The sequence below is a fragment of the Dermochelys coriacea genome, chromosome 3 (assembly GCF_009764565.3).
Source record: "Dermochelys coriacea isolate rDerCor1 chromosome 3, rDerCor1.pri.v4, whole genome shotgun sequence".
NCBI classification, from domain to species: domain Eukaryota; kingdom Metazoa; phylum Chordata; order Testudines; family Dermochelyidae; genus Dermochelys; species Dermochelys coriacea.
The window spans coordinates 166581602-166604184 of NC_050070.1; the positions used below are offsets into that span (position 1 = coordinate 166581602).

At 40.6% G+C, this 22583-nt stretch overlaps 1 protein-coding gene across 1 annotated transcript in view; it reads left to right on the forward strand.

Annotated features, from left to right (window-relative positions):
- The window catches only part of USH2A (usherin), a 590403-nt gene that overhangs the window by 454514 nt on the left and 113306 nt on the right, over window positions 1-22583 (forward strand). Inside the window, 7 exon segments of the mRNA XM_038396580.2 lie at window positions 431-599; window positions 6307-6528; window positions 14508-14731; window positions 16899-17109; window positions 17501-17698; window positions 19086-19240; window positions 21215-21413. Of these exon segments, the coding sequence (XP_038252508.1) occupies window positions 431-599; window positions 6307-6528; window positions 14508-14731; window positions 16899-17109; window positions 17501-17698; window positions 19086-19240; window positions 21215-21413 (1378 nt within the window).

Genomic DNA, 22583 nt, shown 5'->3' on the forward strand with positions numbered 1-22583 from the left:
ATATTGGGAAGTCCCTGTTTTTCTTAGTTGTAAGGTTTTTAGATCAGATGTCTCATCAAAATAAAAATTGAATATGGGAAGGTGAGAGCAGATTATATCTATATATGGAAATCTACTCCATACTGAGAGACTCAAACATCTTAGGCGTCATGTGAAGACAATTCATATTAATGGAGTATTTTATTAAGGTGCAGCATGGTCAAAGGCCACAAAATAGCAGCATTCTGTCAGATGAACAGTAGTTTATTGAAGTCTAATAGTGCTGGAGGGCACAGGATTTTAGCCGTGTTGCATTTTGTTTGTCTGCATTCTTATTAACATCAGAGCTAGGATTTATTGTACACATTTTTCATATACATTGTTTTGTCAGCGAGTGCATTATGTTTTGTTTAACAGATATTGGCTTTCTATTTTTTTAAACTACTTTTAGGTGTGTTGTAATGGGATTCTGCACAACAATAAACCTGGCTTCCAGTGCTGTGAGGACAAGTACATTCCATTTATTCTTAATTCATTGGGGGTTTGCTGCGGTGGTCAGATACACGCTGTGCAACCAAAGTATCAGTGCTGTGGTGGCTATTACACCAGGGTATTAGCAGGTAAGAGGCAACTTCTTTCAAGCATTTGAAAGAAATAAAATTGCACAGTAGAGTTGGTGTACTTCTTAAACCAAGGAAGGTGAATAAATATTAATATGTTCAGCATTTATAGAGGTTTTTGGTGTCATTTATAGATGAGCAAGGGTTCTGTGCTGACATGGAATGGGCAATGAGAAACTGTCTTGATATTGCTGCCTAAACACAGTGCACTCCACTTACATAGGAAATGCATAACTGATAAATCTTCCTAATTGAGTCATTTCCCAAACGAATTTAACATGAATGATACTTAACAGCCCCAACTGTTGCTTAGTGGGGAGGGCAGTTCTGCTTAATAGGGACACTGTCAGGCAATTTTGTGGTGCTATGTCTTTTGTGTGACTTAATCTTGTGTTGGTCTGCCTGTCTGCTCCTGTAGCAAGAACTTGTAGTTCCTCCATACCTGTGATACATACAGAGAAGTGTGGATATCTTCACCACTACCCAGTGATGAGCTGCCAAAATCTTAACAACGGGTTCCCTCCTCACCCCAAGAGGGGGTCATTGCCCACCCCCGCTCCCTGGGACTCCTGCCCCATCCAACCCCCTCCCTGTCCCCTGACTGCCCCCAGAACCGGGCAGGAGGGTCTCATGGGTCACTGTAGTGGGTGCCCACCCCACCCCTAAGAGCCAAAGGCACCTACTGGGGGGTGAGGTGGGGAGTCCCAGTGGTGCTTACCTGGGGCAACTCCCAGGAATCATCCGGCAGGGCCCTCTGGCTCCTAGGGGCAGGGGAGCATAGCTGGGGGGGAGAGCAGGGGGAGCAGCCACCCCCCCACTGATCACATCAAAAGTGGTGCCTTAGGCGCCGACTCCCTGGGTGCTCCAGGGCTGGAGCACCCACAGGGAAAATTTGGTGGGTGCAGAGCACCCACCGGCAGCTCCCCACCCCGCACCCGGCCCCAGCTCACCTCACCTCCGCTCCGCCGCCTCCGCTGAACACAGCGCCTCGCTCTGCTTCTCCGCGCCGCCCCCACCGGCTTCCCGCGAATCAGCTGTTTGGCAGGAAGCCGGGGAGGGCTGAAAAGCAGGTGGTGGTTTCCCGCTCAGGCCGAGGGTGGTGGAGGTGAGCTGGGGCGGGGAGCAGTTCCCCTGTGCGCCCCCCTCCCCCCAAGTTACCTGCTGCGGCACGGGCGGCCCTCCTCATGCCCTCCCTCCCCCACCCCAGCTCACCTCTGCTCTGCCTCCCTGGGCCTGAGTGGGAAACCACACCTTGCTTCTCAGCCCGCCCCAGCTTCCTGCGCGAACAGCTGATTCGCAGGAAGTGGGGACGGAGAAGCAGAGCAGGGCAGTGAATTCAGGGGAGGAAGCAGAGGCGGAGCGGAGATGAGCTGGGGCCAGGAGTGGGGCGCGGAGAAGCGGGGGGGGGGCCGCGCGTTCAGGGGAGGAGGCGGAGCAGAGGTGAGGTGAGCTGTGGCCGGGGAGCTGCCGGTGGCTGCTCTGCACCTACCAAATTTTCCCCTTGGGTGCTCCAGGGCTGGAGCACCCATGGAGTCGGCGCCTAAGGCCCCACTTTTGGCCAGTTAAATTTAGAAGCCCTTTTAGAACCGGTTGTCCCTTGCAGAACAACCAGTTCTAAAAGGGCTTCTAAATTTAAGAGCCGGTTCCAGCTCACCACTGCCACTACCTGTTTCTGTCTGATAGTTTGCTCTTTCTATTGCAACTATATATGTTGGATGGCAAGCTCAACATTTCTCAGATGCTCCTGAGATGTTAATACTGCTGCAGCTGAGTTCCTCTCCAAATGCAGAGTACGTCATCATCTTTTTTAATCCATGGGACTGTTCAGTAATGTGATGGTCTCTGCAGATCCCTGGACAGCACCATTACTGTCAAAATGGTGTGGGGTTTTCTTCATAAGGAATTCCTACTAATGGTGCATATAAACAAAACACTACTGTATTAAATAAAAAAAGATTCTCAGGTGAAACACATGACAAGTTACAGGTAACTTTTATAACGTAACCATTACTTTTAAACAGTGCATTTGTTTTTCATTTTCAGGAAATAAATGTTTTTGGTAAAATTTTCACATTCTACTTCACATTGAAGACTTCCAGTTATCCATTTCAAATTACATTTTACATTTACATTTAAAATATCATTTACTTACTAGTAAACATCATTGGGTTATATAGTGAGGGGATAAGGAGAGACATTAAATATTTCTTGTTGCTTCTGACTGCTATATCTTAGGTCTCCAATTCATTGGTTGATTGATTTGATTTATATTGTGCATGCATCATCCTTATCTATAGGCACCTACTACAAATTTGAAAATAATGAAAAAGAAAACTTGACAGACAAACTGATAAAATGTCAGTACTACATAAATTCCACCCCTGCAAAAAGGAAAGGAACAGTCCCCACTTAACCCAACTCCTCAGAAAAAGCTTGAGTAAAGAGGCTCTGCAACATGCTCAAACTCTTTTGTGACATGCTCATTTGACCCATTTACAACAAACACACGAGAGTTCTGTGCACACACCAGCTTCTTCAACAACACAGCCCTATTGCCTAATTGTGTCTGCATGTGTGCAATCTAGGAAAATCTGGGAAGCTGCCCCATAGTGCCTCTTTTGTGGAAAGAGGCTCTGATCCTGCATCATTAAAGGCAATACAAGCTTTGCCAGTGACTTCAATGAGCATAGGTTTGAGCCAGAGAACATGGTACAAAGTGGCACCAGAAATATATGAGTCTATGCACTCTGGAATGTTATGTGCTGATACAAACCATCATTAGAGTCAACCATATTGCTAATTGGTTACCACATCAGTTTAAAATTATAGTGTAGCTGAAACCTATAGAAAAATAAATTCCAGACCCTCTGGAACCTCAGATGAGAACTCCCTACACTCTAGACTTGTTGACTATACAGACCATCACTTCAAGCACTCAGATGATCTCACTGTTGGGTAGAGTGATGGGTAGAGAGGTGATGTCTCAGCAGGGTACCAGTGTTCCCACTCACTTTCACCCTAGGGACTGGGCAGTAATGCAGGACTGAAAACTTAGAAATGCAGCTCAGGAATACCATGTTATCACATTAGGAAAGGGTTCTTTGCAGCTAATCACCTAATTGCTAAAATGCAAGTAATCTCCCCATCACATCCCAATTATCTGGCATATAAACAACCAAAACTGGTAGCCTCGTGCAATATTGTAATGAACTATGATGGGCTGCTTTTCTCACCTTTTCTGATGTGTTTATAAGATAAAATTTGAGCTTGCAAACCCCACGTGTATTTTTTCCTGAAATATGACTTTTAAGTATTTTTCCCATGTAGGTTACTGATTTTTATGCAAATACTGTAGGCCTGGTCACCCTCAAAAAGATTTTTTTGTTGGGTGTTTAGTACACAAATCTCTTTGCAGGCAGTTGATAGGTCAGGAGCTAAAATGCTTGCATTACCCATGAGATGTCATGCACTGTCTATGCTCAGAAGTGCTTGAATTTCTGCCAAAATGTTCAGCACATCTCGAGCTCCAATCCCTTGAAAAGGAATTCATATATCACAATATTAGAATATCTACTATGATGTCATCAGAAAAATGCGCTCTCAGAAAAACCAGAGAAAAGTATTTTGCTGGCTCATTAATCTCAATGTACTGAAATGGGAAGATTATATTCTGTGACCTCTATCCCCATCCAGTGGTCTGTGTTAACTAGCTTAATGTTGTTTACATCAAGAAAGAAAAGCACAGTGACACAAACCATCTTGTATTTGAAAATATTTCTTGTTCAGTCAAAGCCCTTAAGCGTGAAGCCATGAATATTTGTACATGATTTGCAAATATTTTTTTCTAATATACTTAGTGCATTTTCCCTCTTTTTTCTTATTCTAAAGGGCAGCAACATGACAATGTTGGTCACTTTTCTTTCTTTTTTTATAAATATGCTAATAACCCAAGCTAAATGTTAATGTGGGTCATTCTTTGATAAGGATAACAATTAACTGGTAAGACTGCATGGTAGTTTTAGAGAGAAAACATATTCAAACCTAGCTTGGAATGGATCCCATTTTGAGAGGTTATGAGAAGGTTACTGATCCTTGTGTCTAATGTCTAATAGTCTTTTACAAAAAACAGTTTATTTTCAACTGATGTAACCTACATTCACTGTTTAAGGCCTATTGCTGTGCAGTCACTAAATTAGATTCTGAGGAATGAAGGAAAATATGGCTAGTATCTAACAGATAATCTATTATACTGGAAAGATTTGTTCTTTTCTTTTTGTTTATTATTGACTTTATTTGATAAAGATATTTATACAGGTTATTCTCTAAGCATACATATTTCCCAGATGTTGTTTGGCCAGCTTGATGGCACTAGATGTACAGCAGCATATTGTGCTAACTGCATGAAGATTACAAATTAGGAAGTCTCGGTTCTGTGACTCTGGAGCAAGCAGAAGTGCCAAAATGTATCCCAGAGCTAAAATGGGAGGATGCAATCTCTAAGCAGAGTGAAACAAATAATGCTAGCACTCCTCACATGCCACTTTTTTGACCACAAATACTGAGTGAAGAGAAATAATGCTCTGCCTTGAATGTCATCAGTGCATATTTGTGTCTTGCAATAAATAGCTGCATGGGGTTTAAAGTCATTATTGGAACACTCATCCTTTCAGGAGAAGAGGATTCGAGCTGTGTCCATCACAGAGGAAAATGAAGCTAAAACGACAAGAGAAAATTGCCTAAAAAGTAACAAGAGTTCCAAATATTTTTGTCAGTATTGGTGTCTGTCCTGAAAAGCAGAACACCGCCATCACCCCTATTCCGTTTCCCCGCTTCTTTTCAAATCTCAAGGTATCAGCATTCAGGTCACACAAATATTCCAGTTTAGGTAGATACTATAGAAACCCCACTCTTCGATGACTATTTCAAATCAAGCCTAAATGGTAGTGAATGAAAATTGTTACCATTTGATAGCTACTTTGTGTTCTGTATTGAATGAATTAGCAAATCTCCCTCGCCATTTCTGGGTGCACAATTAACCCCATCAAAACCCACCATCATAAATGGCGGTAATTGGCAACCTTTAAAGTGAAATCTCATTACTCTGTGGCTGCCTGTGCTAGCAAGTATCAAACCAACACTAATCTAGTTTAAAGTGCTTACAAATATAGAAGCTTTTTGAAAAGTATGTTGCTTTTCATAGAATCATAGAATATCAGGGTTGGAAGGGACATCAGGAGGTCATCTAGTCCAACCCCCTGCTCAAAGCAGGACCAATCCCCAACTTTGGCCCCAGATCCCTAAATGGCTCCCCTCAAGGATTGAACTCACAACCCTGGTTTAGCGGGCCAATGCTCAAACCACTGAGCTATCCCCCTAACCACTGAGCTTTTCCCCCAATGCAGACTTTGTCTTGCTTATATTGCAATAAATGTCTTATGAGCCATTTCATTTCCAAGAGCTCTAACTTAGACTCTGCTTGGTGCCTGTGTGTTTGTGGTGGGTTATAAGCATTTATATGTTACAGCACTCTGAAGTGTAGTAGATGACTCTGTGCAAAAGAGTCTGTGTTTTCATGTGCAATGATTTGTATGTAAAGATGATAGACTATGTCCCCAATTCAATATCCACTGCAGTCAATGTGAATTCTCTCATAGATTTCAATAGTTGCAGATGCACAAAATCATCAATTTTGTACTTAAATTAACAGGAGAAGTGTGCTGCCCTAATGAAGAACAAAACAGGGTTTCGGTTGGAGTTGGTGACTCTTGCTGCCAGGGCACTCCTTATTCCACGTCAGGGAATCAGATCTGCTGTGGTGGATCACTCCATGATGGCTTCATTCATCAGTGCTGTGGTGGGCAATTAATAAGTAAAGACCTGATCTGCTGCGGTGATGGAGACAAGGGAACTGTACACAGACCTCTCCCAGGTAAGCTCTGACATTACCACCAAAATGTACTGTATAGAAAAACTAGGGCTGGGCATGGATGGCTCTCCACCTCCCCAGTCCTAGTCAAACATTGGCCACTCTGCAATGAAGCACATAGATGTATGATACATGTGCCCCTTTCATTAAAATGAAGACGTAACTCCCTCCTCACCCCACCGTGCTACCTGAAGTAGCATTCAGGGATGTGGGTCATTTCATTCCACATCCCATTATCATCTCTCTCTCTTCTTTGCATTTTGAGAAAAAATTACGTAGTCTAATATTAAAATATAGGGCTACGTTGTGGCATAAAGCCAGGGCACAGCCCCAGCAGGCACTCCAGGAGGTCCTGTGCTTCAGGCAGGTACAACACATCCTGGAGCTTCAGGAAACCAAGAGGAGTGCACCCTCTGCCCCCCTCTCTGTGTCTGTCCTCACTCCACTCCTCTCTCCACCCCCCTTGCAGATACTTGTCCTGAGAGTGGTACAAGCCTTGCTAAGTCCTTGTGCCTCTCAGCACCAGGATTTCCATTGTTCCTGGGTCTTTGGGTGTAAACAAGTAGGAAATAGAGGGGATGAGTCTATTTGGACCCTCTCCCTCATTTGTGCACCAACACGGGGGCTGGGAAAAATAGCCCAGAGATTTTTTTAAATAATCAGATCTAGTGATGAGATCAAATCACCTGTCCCCACTCGCTGTACCCAGTCCACCTGTCACACATCAAGTTCCATTTGATAGAGCGGATTCAGCTCATGCGTCAGCTGTTTAACAGTTGCACATAAAATTGCAGAGACCTAAAATTAAGATCTTAACGGGGGAAAAAAGGTAATACTCACACCTTCCTGTCAACTGTTGGGAATGAGCCACATCCACCATGATTGAATTGGCCTCATTAGCACTACAAAAAGTAATTTTCCCTCTGTTGATCTTCACCCCCCTTCTTGTCAACTGTTGGCAATGGCCACTGAATTGGCATCGTTAGATCTGACCCCCCACTTGGTAAGACAACTCCCATCTTTTCACGTACTGTATATTTATACCTGTCTACCTTTTTTCACTCCATGCATTTGATGAAGTGGGTTATAGCCCACAAAAGCTTATGCCCAAATAAATTTGTTAGTGTTTAAGGTGCCACAAGGACTCCTTATTGTTTTTAAGAAAATCACTTTGCCATTGTGTTTCCCCATCTGTAAATGAGCAGTGATCCTTACCTCTTTTGTAAAGCAGACTGAGATCTACAGATTGAAGAGCTAGTTGTTATTAACAATCATAAGTAGGTATTCCAGTACAAATATCCTTCTTAACACAGTATTCAGAGAAAAAGTAAAAGCCTGATCTTAGGTGTAAAAGTTAATCTTAGGTGTTTTCAGTTTGAAGAAAAATATTCTTTACTAATTGTCATTTAGAAGGGAAGCCCAATTTTTAAACATGGAAATCATAAATCGTAGCACCCAGTTCCACTTTTGTGTGTCCAGATTGGCACCGAAGTGACTAAAATAGGTATTTGGCCACCTACATGTCAGTGAGAGCATTTAGCTGTGGAATGAGAACCCTAATTTTGATACCCAGATTTGAAAATCAAGGTCATAATGTCAGGTATCATTAAGTATAAGTCTCCATGAACCCCTTGGACAGGGAATCCAGTGCCCTTTCCCACCAAAAACAGGTCAACCTTTCTTCACCTGAGTTCTTTCTCACTTCAACCCCATGGTAACATTAGATGTATTCTTCCCCCAAACCTATAGGATTTCCCATACCACTGTGATAATTGTTGGAAAAGGGCTAAACCAGACAGCATCACAGCTTTCCCAGTGGTTCCCATGCCTTTGTTCCATTCCAGTGGCGAATTACACAGCTAGAATCCTCTTTGCTCCTCGTCACCCCAATCCTTACTTGTCAGCTGCACAACATCAACATAGAAATCACACAATATCACTCCTGTACCAGACCCTCTTGCATGGCAGCTCATTGTGCAGCTGCCACAAGATGGAGCTGACTCGTAAAACATCTCTTTATGTACTTTATTACTTAAACTCTTTTATTTGCCTGCAGGAGCCCTTTAACAAAATCACATTAAATTGACTTTCTCACACCAAATCAAATCTCCCTGGTCCCAGTTCAGTTGTCTTTGTCAATATGTATTTTATAAATGGAGTGAATTAACAGATGCTGTTGGAACAGAACTGCTGGGGTAGCATTTATGTTTTTACTGCTCTCTCTGGGCAGATGAGTTGTCTAGAAGTGTAATACAGGTATCTTGGGATAAAAGTCATGTTCTTCATTTCACTGTATGTGTATTCTTAACAGGTTTTTTTCTTAATATATATTTTAAAAAGCCTTTAAACATTTTTTATTTTTTATATAAGTGTTTGCCTATATTGCTCTATCATTTATGCTATTTTTCTTAAAAATCGGTCAAGATGACATTTCTGGCTATTAAAGAATAAAATCGGTAGCTTTTTCATCACTCATAGATTTGCTGTAAGGACATATTTTGCTGTGAGCCAGCATAAGACTGGGCACACACATATGTTTGAAAGACAAATTTGTTCAATGATTACTCAGTTTTCAAAAATTCTTATTTTGTTGAACTAAACGTAAAATAGGCTATGTTTTCATATATCATACTCAGTACACTTGGTGCTTAATTTCTTGTGGCAATTCAGCCTTGCAAAACCATCAAGAAAATGTACCAGACAGCCTTAAAATCTACTTATCTCCCACCCCATCATGCATATGATTGTAACGAAAAAATATTCTCACACAGAAGAACATAACACACTTATCTTAAGCAAATGGAATTGCTTCTTGTATAATAGTTCCATTCTCTACTTGGCCTTGCTCTAGAGCTGAAATGCTTTTGATGCTGTGCTTTGTACCTAGCCAATGAATGCTATGTTTAAAAAGGTAACTTCAAGTGAGGGGTTTTTTTATTGGAGAGGTTTTTTTTCTGAAAAGTATGATCGGAGCAAATCAATGTCAACAAATGTTGCAAACACTTGTGCATATATTTACACTTAACTTTACACACATTAATAATTCTATTGAAATCAAGGTATGTTTGCAGAATCTGGACACGCGTTTGTAATGTACATTTGGCTAAGGTCTTGTATGCTATCAATTTACTGTTTGCTTCTGTACAACGTTTTTTGGAGACTTTATCCTGCCATGGCAAGTGGCCCTTTCTATCTCAGATAGCTGTGAACTTATTTTCCCCCTCAATTTCTTATTTCATTTTTCCCTTTCACATTTTGGCTCTTTACTAGCAGGGTTGACCATAGAGACATCTACTGGCAAAGACTGGCAATGATGCCACTGTATACAATATATCCTCCCCTAGCCTCACAACTGCATACAAGCATCCAACGTTTTCTTGTGCTGATTCTTAAGCATAGAGTGACCAGAAACCACCTCATAATTTCTCCTATTTTCTCTAATAAATTATCCCTATGATCCCAGGCTAGGATCTCAAAATACGCTATTCTGCACAGCTGTGATTCCCAATCTGCGGTAGCTGCAGTATCCACCTTCAAGCCAAGGGTTTCTGGAATAGCTTGCAGTGTACACTGGCTCTCTATTTTGTTGATCCTCTGTTCTGGCTTTGAAGCTTAAGCCTTTTAATTCTCATTCTTCCTCTTGAAACCATTGGTTTTGCAGCTACACTAAATTAGTCATTCATTACTCAACCATGTTTGTAAATTCTTTCAGTTGTGGGGATGAACATGAAATAATTGTTGACAGAAATCACTATGAGCAAGAAATGCTTTTCCAGCCCATATATTTTCTCAATGCTGTACTGCATTTTCTGCCTCTAAAACATACATATATAAAACATGACACACACATTCCAGCTGATTTGCAGATAAATATTTAGTAATCAGTATTTTGGTAAAATAAGCAAATAGTGTAAAGAAATTCTCCATCTTTAAGCAGTTGTATGAAGAGGTGTTGGAAAGTAAATCAATCCATCAATATTATATGGACCTATTTTGTTTTTCTTGGGGCATATTTAAAATTGTACATTCACGGTGTCAAGGTTCAAGAGGCAAGTGCTACATGTGATAAATTAGGCTGGGGTCAAAGGCTATGCAATGCAGTTTCAGAAGATTGTCTATCTCTGCATTTGCAGCTCATTCATGCTGAAGTGATGCACTATGGGAATTACTACCAAACTCTGCTCTGCAACATCTGCTCTCCCTAAGTGAGTTAGTGCACGTCAGACATCTTTATGTCAGAATATTGCAGTGATGGATGCAGTCTTCAGAAAATGCTGCATAAAAATCTGGTGTGCCGTTCTGGCCATTAAGTGAAATTACTATTTAAATTAATGGCGCTGTCACAGTTTATCTGTGCAAAGAATGAACGCTGATTAGGGTATTAAGTAATTAGCAATTTATCACACTGGAACAAGGTTGATAATAATTAAAGAAGTAATGGTTTACCAAAGAAACTAGAAAGGGAGTCACTTCTTGTTATGTGAGTGAAATCTTGGCTGAAAAAAATTAATTCAGTTAAACAAAGATGAGGTTCTCAGCAAAAGAATGCAGAGTTGTTGTTTTTTCAGTATGAAAACAGTTCATTATCAAAATTTTAGTTTGCCTGTCAAGAGTCCCTCAGAGCTATCAGATGGCTGGTTATTAGTAATGAATTGGGTCAATGTCTGCATTTATTTATTTAGAGGAAAAAGAAAAGTATTCAACTCTTAGAAGGCTGGTTTTCACATTTTGATTGCTATGTAAGGTCCCAATACCACCAACAGGTAATGTACACAAATAACTTTACTCCTTAAGTACACCTAGTGATTTGAATGGGATATCTCACGTGGGTGCTTTCAGGATCAGTCCCTTAAAGAGCAGTGTGCATTGTCTATGGCTTGTTATAAAAGAATTGCTGCAATAAATGGCAGTAAAGGAACTCAAGGCTGCATTTAAATGTCTGATTAGGAGAAGAGACTAAGTCAAATATGAATTATTTTGACTATAGCTTTCATTTTACATTGTGGTCCTGTTTTTCATTATGGCACAATTCATGCCATCATGGTTGAGTCAGAAATGACATTTCCTAGTGTACCTCCCTAATTTTAAAGGATTTTCATAAGAACTTTCCCTGAGATAAAATGTACACATTCCCTTTTGGGGAGAAGGGACAATATCAAAACAAATAATTTACAAATGAGTAATTGTGCATGGAAAAATATGAACATTTGCCCTGATTTTGGGTGGCTTTTATGTTTTCATCACTCAAAAATATTTCATTTAAAAAGAAATTAAAAAATAGGGAAAGAAAATGAAATAAAATTTGATTATTAATTCCAATGTAGAAATTAAACTTTTAAAAGAGAGAGAATTGAATCATAGTTGTTGGTATCTTGAAAGTATTTACATTTAGTGTTATATACATAGTACAAGCCGATATAATGGGGCACAAAATATGCATCTCAACTTTCTTTAGCAGGCTATTTTTGTTAATATCTAACCATTTTGTTAATATCTAACCAAGAATAGTAAATATGGCAGGCGACCAGCTTGGCTTAATGGTGAAATCCTAGCGGATCTTAAACATAAAAAAGAAGCTTACAAGAAGTGGAAGGTTGGACATATGACCAGGGAAGAGTATAAAAATATTGCTCGGGCATGTAGGAAAGATATCAGGAGGGCCAAATCGCACCTGGAGCTGCAGCTAGCAAGAGATGTCAAGAGTAACAAGAAGGGTTTCTTCAGGTATGTTGGCAACAAGAAGAAAGCCAAGGAAAGTGTGGGCCCCTTACTGAATGAGGGAGGCAAGCTAGTGACAGAGGATGTGGAAAAAGCTAATGTACTCAATGCTTTTTTTGCCTCTGTTTTCACTAACAAGGTCAGCTCCCAGACTGCTGTGCTGGGCATCACAAAATGGGGAAGAGATGGCCAGCCCTCTGTAGAGATAGAGGTGGTTAGGGACTATTTAGAAAAGCTGGACGTGCACAAGTCCATGGGGCCGGACGAATTGCATCCGAGAGTGCTGAAGGAATTGGCGGCTGTGATTGCAGAGCCCTTGGCCATTATCTTTGAAAACTCGTGGCGAACGGGGGAAGTCCCGGATGACTGGAAAAAGGCTAATGTAGTGCCCATCTTTAAAAAAGGGAAGAAGGAGGATCCTGGGAACTACAGGCCAGTCAGCCTCACCTCAGTCCCTGGAAAAATCATGGAGCAGGTCCTCAAAGAATCAATCCTGAAGCACTTAGAGGAGAGGAAAGTGATCAGGAACAGTCAGCATGGATTCACCAAGGGAAGGTCATGCCTGACTAATCTAATCGCCTTTTATGATGAGATTACTGGTTCTGTGGATGAAGGGAAAGCAGTGGATGTATTGTTTCTTGACTTTAGCAAAGCTTTTGACACGGTCTCCCACAGCATTCTTGTCAGCAAGTTAAGGAAGTATGGGCCGGATGAATGCACTATAAGGTGGGTAGAAAGCTGGCTAGATTGTCGGGCTCAACGAGTAGTGATCAATGGCTCCATGTCTAGTTGGCAGCCGGTGTCAAGTGGAGTGCCCCAGGGGTCGGTCCTGGGGCCCGTTTTGTTCAATATCTTCATAAATGATCTGGAGGATGGTGTGGATTGCACTCTCAGCAAATTTGCGGATGATACTAAACTGGGAGGAGTGGTAGATACGCTGGAGGGGAGGGATAGGATACAGAAGGACCTAGACAATTGGAGGATTGGGCCAAAAGAAATCTAATGAGGTTCAATAAGGATAAGTGCAGGGTCCTACACTTAGGATGGAAGAATCCAATGCACCGCTACAGACTAGGGACCGAATGGCTCGGCAGCAGTTCTGCGGAAAAGGACCTAGGGTGACAGTGGACGAGAAGCTGGATATGAGTCAGCAGTGTGCCCTTGTTGCCAAGAAGGCCAATGGCATTTTGGGATGTATAAGTAGGGGCATAGCGAGCAGATCGAGGGACGTGATCGTTCCCCTCTATTCGACACTGGTGAGGCCTCATCTGGAGTACTGTGTCCAGTTTTGGGCCCCACACTACAAGAAGGATGTGGATAAATTGGAAAGAGTACAGCGAAGGGCAACAAAATGATTAGGGGTCTAGAGCACATGACTTATGAGGAGAGGCTGAGGGAGCTGGGATTGTTTAGTCTGCAGAAAAAAGAAGAATGAGGGGGATTTGATAGCTGCTTTCAACTACCTGACAGGGGGTTTCAAAGAGGATGGCTCTAGACTGTTCTCAATGGTAGCAGATGACAGAACGAGGAGTAATGGTCTCAAGTTGCAATGGGGGAGGTTTAGATTGGATATTAGGAAAAACTTTTTCACTAAGAGGGTGGTGAAACACTGGAATGCGTTACCTAGGGAGGTGGTAGAATCTCCTTCCTTAGAGGTTTTTAAGGTCAGGCTTGACAAAGCCCTGGCTAGGATGATTTAACTGGGACTTGGTCCTGCTTTGAGCAGGGGGTTGGACTAGATGACCTTCTGGGGTCCCTTCCAACCCTGATATTCTATGATTCTATGATTCTATGATTAGTTAACTGGCTGTCCTGATCAAAGGGCACTTGAAGATGAATGAGCCCATATTTAGTACACCTGTGCTTAAAAGCAAAAGAATGCCATCAGGAGGTCACTAAATTTCCTCATTCTAGATTAGCTGATCATTGATAGTCTGTCTTTAACTTAACATGTAAGGTACCATCCATATATACAGTATTTCATAGCAGAGTTCACATACCAGCTCGCAAGAAGTGAGGAGATTCTAGAGGACCCTGTCTTCTCCATTTGTTAATTGTTTTCAGGTTCATCTGGGAATAAGGACTCTCAGTTCAGTCACCTCACATTCAGACCTGAATCTCAATTTTTTTTCTCTTTGCACCATTCCAGCAGCTGCCTCAGTGTGACATTTTTATGCTCAACTGTATACTATTCTCAGTTATTTTCCTTTCTCTCTCCCCTCCCGCCATGTTTCATTTTAATATATAATGTTTTATTGTTGCAGGGATGTACTGTTGTGGGCAGGAATATGGGAATATGTCAGATATCATATGTTGTTCAGCTTCCAGTGGTGAGTCTAAAGCACATGCTAAAAAGAATGACCCAGTGCCAGGAAAATGCTGTGAGACTGAACTTATTCCGAAGAGCGAGGAATGCTGTAATGGAGTTGGATATAATCCTTTGAAATATGTTTGCTCTGACAAGATTTCAGCTGGAATGATGATGAAGGTAATTGATAGAAAACCTCTCAGTGGCTCTGATTTGACAATGGACAGAGAAATACATTGTTCATAACTATTTTTCTAAAATAGGAATATAAAAACTCCTGTGTGCATTATTCATTTTCACATTACATCCATATTAATACCGAATGAGTTCACCATGATTGATGTTATTGCAATGAATTCTAAAGGAATTAATAATGATTAGCTGCTTCTTGTGAAGTGTTGCCCAGCACTTCAGATTAGTATAGGGGCTAAAAGTTGGCATGCCAACAGGGTTGGCATGAATAACAAGTTTGAGTTGTGTGACCATTGTTGATCCTTATTGGCTCTACTTCAGTGGGAATAGAAGCTGAAGTGACTAAAGATTTATTTTGGAAATATCCCTATACATCCCAGTTTAGACAGGGTTCTTGTTCATTGGTTCTGAGTAATAATTTTTGAGTAGCAATATTATTTTGCTATAGCGAATACCATGCAGATGTTGAATATGATTCTGTACCAAATCAGCAAACTTTACACACAGCACAATGCTGATATGTTTTTCATGGACTAAATCGGGCCCTATTGAACTCAATGGGAACTTTGGCATTGACTTCAGTGGAATTAGGATATGTTGCAGAACAATGATGTAATGATGATGATATTTATTTTATACTTTTCATCTGAGGATTCTCAAAGCATTTAATCAAAATTAATTAATTAAGCCATGCAACCCTTTTTAAGGCAGATATTTGTAATTCTATTTCACAGAAGTGTAAACTGAATAAAGCTCAGATAAATTAATTACGACATTTTTCAAGAATGGTCAGTGATTTGGGGTATGGACATCAAACACTTTGAGCCTAACTTTCAGAGGTGCTGAGCACTCATAATGCTTGTGCTCAACACTGCTAAAAATCAGGCCCTTGGTGTTTCAGTAAGGGTATCCCAAAAATTAAGGTACCAAGAATCACTGGCCATCTTTGAAAATGTGACCACATATGACTTGTGCAAGGTCACACTATAAGTCAGTATAAGCTCAGAATAGAACCTTGGCATCCTGACTCGCAATCCCTAGCTGTAACCACTAGCTCACACTCCCTCCCCAGTGACATGAATAGAAATATGAAAAGGCTTCCATCTAATAGAATGTTAAATGAAGGCGGGGGGGGAATGAAATTAAATGATCACTCAAAAATGGCAGCGATACTGAAATCCATTTACAACTGTTTTTAACAAGAAAATGTGTAGAAAAATAGTTGGAATAACTTCTAAAAATAACGGACGGAGAACTACTTAGAAAGTGTAAAAATATATAAATCAGCTGGACTAGATGTCATGCCGCATAGAGTCCTCACCCCTGGAGATCTGCTTCTGGGATAGGGGTGACAGAAATAAGAAAATTAGCTATTGACCTAACTGAATTTTTAATAACTAATAATGAAAAATCATGCAAACTGGGGGAGTGCCAGAAAACTGGAGGAAAGCAAAGGGACAAAGAGTGATCCTAACAATTGATGATCCATAGGTATTACTTCAATCCCTAGCAAAATAATGAAACAGATATCCGGAGAAAACATCTATCCCAGTTCTATAAAGCACTCTGTGCAGGCAGGATCCCTAAAAAGCAACAAAACCCAGGGCATTGATCCTTACAGATTCATAATGCTCAGTCCTTCAACTCCAACCAGCCTCTTACAGGAGTACTCAGGATCTTGCAGGATTGAGACCATAGGGCTGTTCTAAAACCCAGTGGTTTTTAAAATACACAATTTAGCTGAAGATACAATTTCAATATTTTCTTCATACACTGTGAGAGCTGGTTGAAGGTTTTTAAACCAAAATTTTATTTGTGAAAAAGTCCTTTTTGGAAAGGAGAAATTTCACATTTTTTTTTATATTTCACAAAATGTTGGCAATAAAAATGTATAGAATTTTTTATCAAAACTTTTATTGAAAATACCAGAAACATTGACAAAATGGTCAGTAATGGTTCTGATTAAAAAAATTGCAAAGTTAATATAGGTCAATTTTTTAATCCTACAAAACTGAAACAATTTAGACATTAGATACTTGTTCAAAAGGGCATTGAAATGGTGACATTTTCATTGTCAAATCTCTTTTTGGGAAGTAAGGAAGGTAGGACTAAGCTTCTTTATATCTCTTGATTTAAAACAGTGTTCATTCCTTAGATAAAAGAAGAATGCAAAGCTAGCACCTTGTGCCCTGTATCCATGAAAGCAACAGCATATTGTGGAAGATGTGACTTTAACCCAAGTGTCCACATCTGTGCTTGGGTTAAAAGCTCTCAGAATGCTACAGAAGAGGAGGCAAATGATGGTGTATGTCCAACTGCAGAAGAGACTGTCTACGGTGGAGGCCCAAATAGATATTCATTTACAGGTAACAGGAAATGGGACCTTGGTTTTTAAATCACTCTGAAATGACGGGTTCTGCACTGGGCACCATCAGCTGTTCTGTTGTTATAGTGAAGAAGTTTGCTTTATAAAGTAATCTGTCTGCCAGGACTTTGGTAGTAATTTAGGCTTGTGAAACTGATCGTTAGTTAGAAGGTAACTGAACGCTTATGGCTCAATCCTGCTCTCACTGAAGTCAATGAAAGCTTTGCCATTGCCTTCAGTGGGAGCAGAACTGGTCCTTATTTAGTTCCTGACTGAGGAAAATACTGAAACATGTGCCTGTCTTTAAGCATATAGATATAGACATGTAACATTTCTTCTTGTGTATTTTAATAAAAAATTGAGATGACTAGTGTCTAATTTTCTCTTTTTAGACCTGAATCTAGAGCCCTATGTTACATATGAATACAGAGTAGCTGCGTGGAACAGCTATGGAAGAGGTTTCAGCGAAATTGGCAGGGCTAGCACTAAGCAAGATGTGCCTCAGGGTGTAAGAGCACTGAAATGGACCAAAGCAGAAAATCGGGAAGACATAATACATCTGAATTGGAAAGAACCTCTTCAACCAAATGGTATTCTTAAAAGCACAAACTGTATGCTCTGCTATTCAATATGACATTAGTTAAATGTATTAGACCAACTGTTCTGTTGCAATTACACTGAAACCTGTCTTAAGTATATTATCAAGTTAACTGTCAGCAAAATTTATATACTCATGCCTATACTGAATAAATGTGGCACTGATATTTTCACACTTGTTCTTCCTCAGACCTTCACCCTGGTTTGTCTGTTTGTTATCCTCATTCATCACAAATAAAGTTAGATGATAAGATCATCAGGAAGAGACCTGGTTTATTATCTATATGTAGGGCCCTACCAATTTCACAGCCATGAAAAACATGTCACAGACCATGAAATAAGCCCTTCCCCATGAAATGTGCTGCTGGGAGTGCCTCAGCTGAGGGGGGCTTCTAACTGCAGTCCCCACCAGGCTGGGGAGGGACAGGATTGGTCCTTCCCCTGCATGGCCGCTCTCAGGGGGAGATCAGACCCACCTCCGAGTGCTCCCCCGCTATAGGAAGCTCCGGTGCTGGGGGCCAGACCTGAAGGTTCCTGCAGCTGGAGGAGGCTTGTTGATGTGGGTCCAATTTCCCCCTGCTGCTGAAAGCACCCTAGCCATGGGACTCCTAGCTGTGAGTCCCTGCAGGGACAGGGCCTGTCCTTCCCTTGCATGGCAGCTCTCAGAGGAGGGGAGATCAGGCCTCCCCCTTCTGCAGGAAGCTCTGGTGATAGGCAGCAATCCTGAAAGTTCCTGCAGCTGGAGAAGGCTTGTGATCTCCCCCTGCTGTTGGAAGCACCCCAGCTGGGGGGCTCCTAGCTGTGAGTCCCCACTTCCGGAAAAGGGACCCGCTTACATCATGGTGAAATTTCAGATGTAAACATCTGAAAACATAAAATTGACCAAAATTAAAACCCTCTGGCCACAAAATTGATCAAAATGGACTGTGAATTTGTTAGGGTCCTATCTATCTGTAAAGCACACAGCAGTCTTTGGGGAACAGCTATAATTATAATTAATTAACAGAGCTGGTTGAAAAATTGTGACAGTTTTATATAAAATCAAAAATATTTTATGAAAGATTGTTTTCAGAATTAATTTTTGATGGAAATTTTATGTTGATATTTCAAGCATTCAGAACATTTTGACCAGATCTAGTAATTAAAGTGACCACTCAAAAGATTTAAACAATCTCTTGCGTCAATAGGGGTGGGTTTTTAAAAAGACACAGCAGAATAATAATCAATAGACTTGGAGTTATTTTGAACAGTCTCTTAAGTTAAATGATTGATTGATAAGGGTGGTGTCCTACCAGGTTCACTGTCATATTTTCGGTGTAAAATGCTATGATCCAGTGTAGTTCAGCTAACAAAAACAGAAAACTTTCTCTTTATGATAAGGTCTTATCATTCACTATATTGTTCTCCGAAATGGGATTGAGCGTTTTAGAGGAAGAGAACTGAGCTTCACAGACACAGGTGGTATCCAGCCATACCAAGAATATTCATATCAGCTGAGAGCCTGTACTGTTGCTGGTTGCACAGACAGTAGCAAGGTGGGTGATTTGGTCTTCATAGGAGTGGTAGTAGAATTTTAATAGCTGAGGAGGTATCATACAAATGCCACTGGAAAGGCATTTTTTCAAAGAATTTAATTAAGATTGTGGGTTGAATGGGTGGGAAACATCAGTAACCAAGTGACTTGTTTGAATTTAGCACCTTAACGTGATTGTATTAAATTACAAATTGTTGATTTTTGGCATAAGCAGACCCAGGCACTAAACTGTACCTCAGTCTTTGTAAATCTGAAATTATATGATATGGAAAGATTTAAAATAAACAAGGAGCTTCATCCTTGGCCAAACCTAGAAGAAAGTGTTGAAGACATGCTTTATTTCCAAACAGACTAAATCCATTCATATCTTTGTTGTTTCTCACCAGGATTACTATAACCTCATTTTCTCTGGTCTCCCCATAGCTCCTCTCTCCCATCTCTAGCCTGTGGATTACAGCCAACATCCTCTTCCTCTCATACTGCTCCAACTGCATCACTTCTCATCAGATCCCTTCACTGGCTTCCTGCTCCTGCATTAGATTCAGGCTCTTCATTCTCACCTTCAATGCCTGCACAGCCTGCCTACATCACCTCTTATTTTTAACTCTCTCTCTCTTTCGATTTGTTACTGCTCCTTTTACCACTCTGTTTCACACCATCGCTCAAGCTGCCCCATTATCATGTAACAACATCTCTCACGTTGCCCCATTGCTGTGTAACAACTTCCAGCTTCTATTCTACAAAGTGCCTTTTTCTCCCCCTGCAAATAACTTAAAAAGCACATTTGTTCAATGAAATCTTCCTTGCCAATGACATCCAAGCTTCCCTTTTTTGAGTTTTGTCTATGTTACAATATAGGGTCTCTGGGCAGAGATGTGGAATTGTGATTGTTGCTATGTTTTGTAAGTATAAAAAAAATCACAACCATGTGTAACCAGTAAAGTCATCAGTGGGAATTGAGCCTGGGACCTTCAAAATCAAGACTGAGTTTTTTAAACAAACCTAGGCAAATTCGGAATCCAAACCCCCTAGGTAGCTTTGCAAATCTCAATCCAAAAGTACAAGAAAATAGTCCCAGAGAGAAAAGGTGGGTGAGGTACTATCTTTTATTGGACTATCTTCTGTTGGTGAGAGAGAGAAGCTTTCAAGTTTACACAGAGCTCTTCAGGTCCGTTATGACTAAGTATCCAGCTGTTATAGGCATTGATGCTAGCCACTAGAGGGTGACACCCTCACTTACATTAAGTCAGTGTATTACAGAAGGCATGTATATGCTTACAGCATAATAAAACTCACGTATAGTGGTACTAATAAAAAGACATGATTCTCTAAGAGCATAGGATCTGATTCTCCTCTCAAATCAGAGTAAATCAGAAATAGCACCATCGAAGTCAGTGAAGTTAGACCAGTGTAAAACTGATGTAAGGGAGATGAGAACTGGCCTATATATATTCAGTTTTGAGAAAGATCTTAGTGAATTCTAAATTATCCAAGCTTCATATTTCTTCTTGAGTTCATTAGAAAAGATTCAAAAAAGCTATGAACTGATAAAGATCGGATTATACTGAATTCAAAGAAGTCTAGCTCTATATTTATTGGTGCTTAAAAATATGAAATCAGGCTTTTAAAATGCAAAGACATTGGCAAACCATATGGAAGACAGTTATCGAGTTCTCTAGCAAGACAGTCTGCCATCAGATTTTGCTATTTCACCCAGTTCTATACACTACAGCTGAGATGTTGTGAACCTGCTGTGACAAATTGTAGACATAGGCTTATGTAATGCATTCAAGGTCAGATTTCATTGTGTAAAAAGGAGTGTGTGTGTAGGGGGGGATTTAACTAGTTCTTCAGGCCCTTGGTAATGATATGCCAGACCAAGCAACAACGTTTTAAAACAAAAGTGACATTCTCATTGATTGTGGTATCTAGTGTACTATTACAGTAAATTGCTGTTTAATTCATATGTCTTCAGGTAGTTGCAGTCACTGTCCAAGGAATCCCAGAGAGCGTTCAGCCACCAGCAGTCACAGCTCTGAGCTCAACAGCATTGCATTTGAGCTGGATAGCACCCAGGAAACCAAATGGCATCATCAGAGAGTATCAGATCAGTCAAAGTGGGAAAGGGCTTATATACACAGACACTACAGCCAGAATGCAGCATACTGTATCAGGTAAGGATGGGCAGCTCTTTGAAAGACTAATGTCCTGTTCTTAGATATAAGACATTCCTTCCATAGTGATACTATCTCTTGTCAGTAACTTTTAGGTTCCCTGTTTTGCACGTAGTTCAGAAATGATTTAGGCTGGTATTAGAAACCTTAAGCTATTTTGGTCAGTCTTTTTTTTTCTAGGCAGTGTTTGTTCTCTGTTGTTAAAATGTGAATGAATCTAATTTCCAAATGTTAAAATAAACCACATACATTTTGATTCAGAACATATGCTTTGTAATGGGTAGAAGAGGGCCAGATAAATTCCATAGGTTTGATATACCCCCAATCAGATTCTGCTCCCGGGTCAATCTAGAATAACTCCATTGAAGTCACTGGAGTTATTCTAGTTTTGCACCAGTATAACAGGATCTGGCCCTGACGTTTAGGATAACAAAAATTAGAAACAGTTTGGCCTCAGCTTGAGAGTGGACTGTCAGACTGTGCTTTGTGAATCTGAGCTGTTTTGCCAATAACAGATTTTAGATTGGTTTCAGAGTAGCAGCCGTGTTAGTCTGTATTCGCAAAAAGAAAAGGAGTACTTGTGGCACCTTAGAGACTAACAAATTTATTAGAGCATAAGCTTTCGTGAGCTACAGCTCACTTCATCGGACTTATGGCAGCAGGAATAGTATCTTCCTCTGTCTTTTTCCTCAGCAGAGCACCTTGTTGATGCTCAAAAGAAGAGGAGTACTTGTGGCACCTTAGAGACTAACAAATTTATTTTGAGCATAAGCTTTCCTTGGCTACAGCCCACTTCATCAGAAACATAGAATGAAACAAGATATATTATAGTAATATAGTAAGAAGATATATATATACATACAGAGAACATGAAAAGGTGGAGTAAGCGGCTAATTAATTAAGATGTGCTATTATCATCAGGAGGGAAAAAATGAGCTGCTATTAGCAGGAGAAAAAAAATGGAGAAAAAAAACTTTTGTAGTGATAAACAAGATGGCCCAATTAGACAATTGACAAGAAGGTGTGAGGATACTTAACATGGGGAAATAGCTTCAATACGTGTAATGACCCAGCCACTCCCAGTCTCTATTCAAGCCCAAGTTAGTGGTATCTAGTTTGCATGTTAATTCAAGTTCAGCAATTTCTCCTTGGAGTCTGTTTTTGAAACTT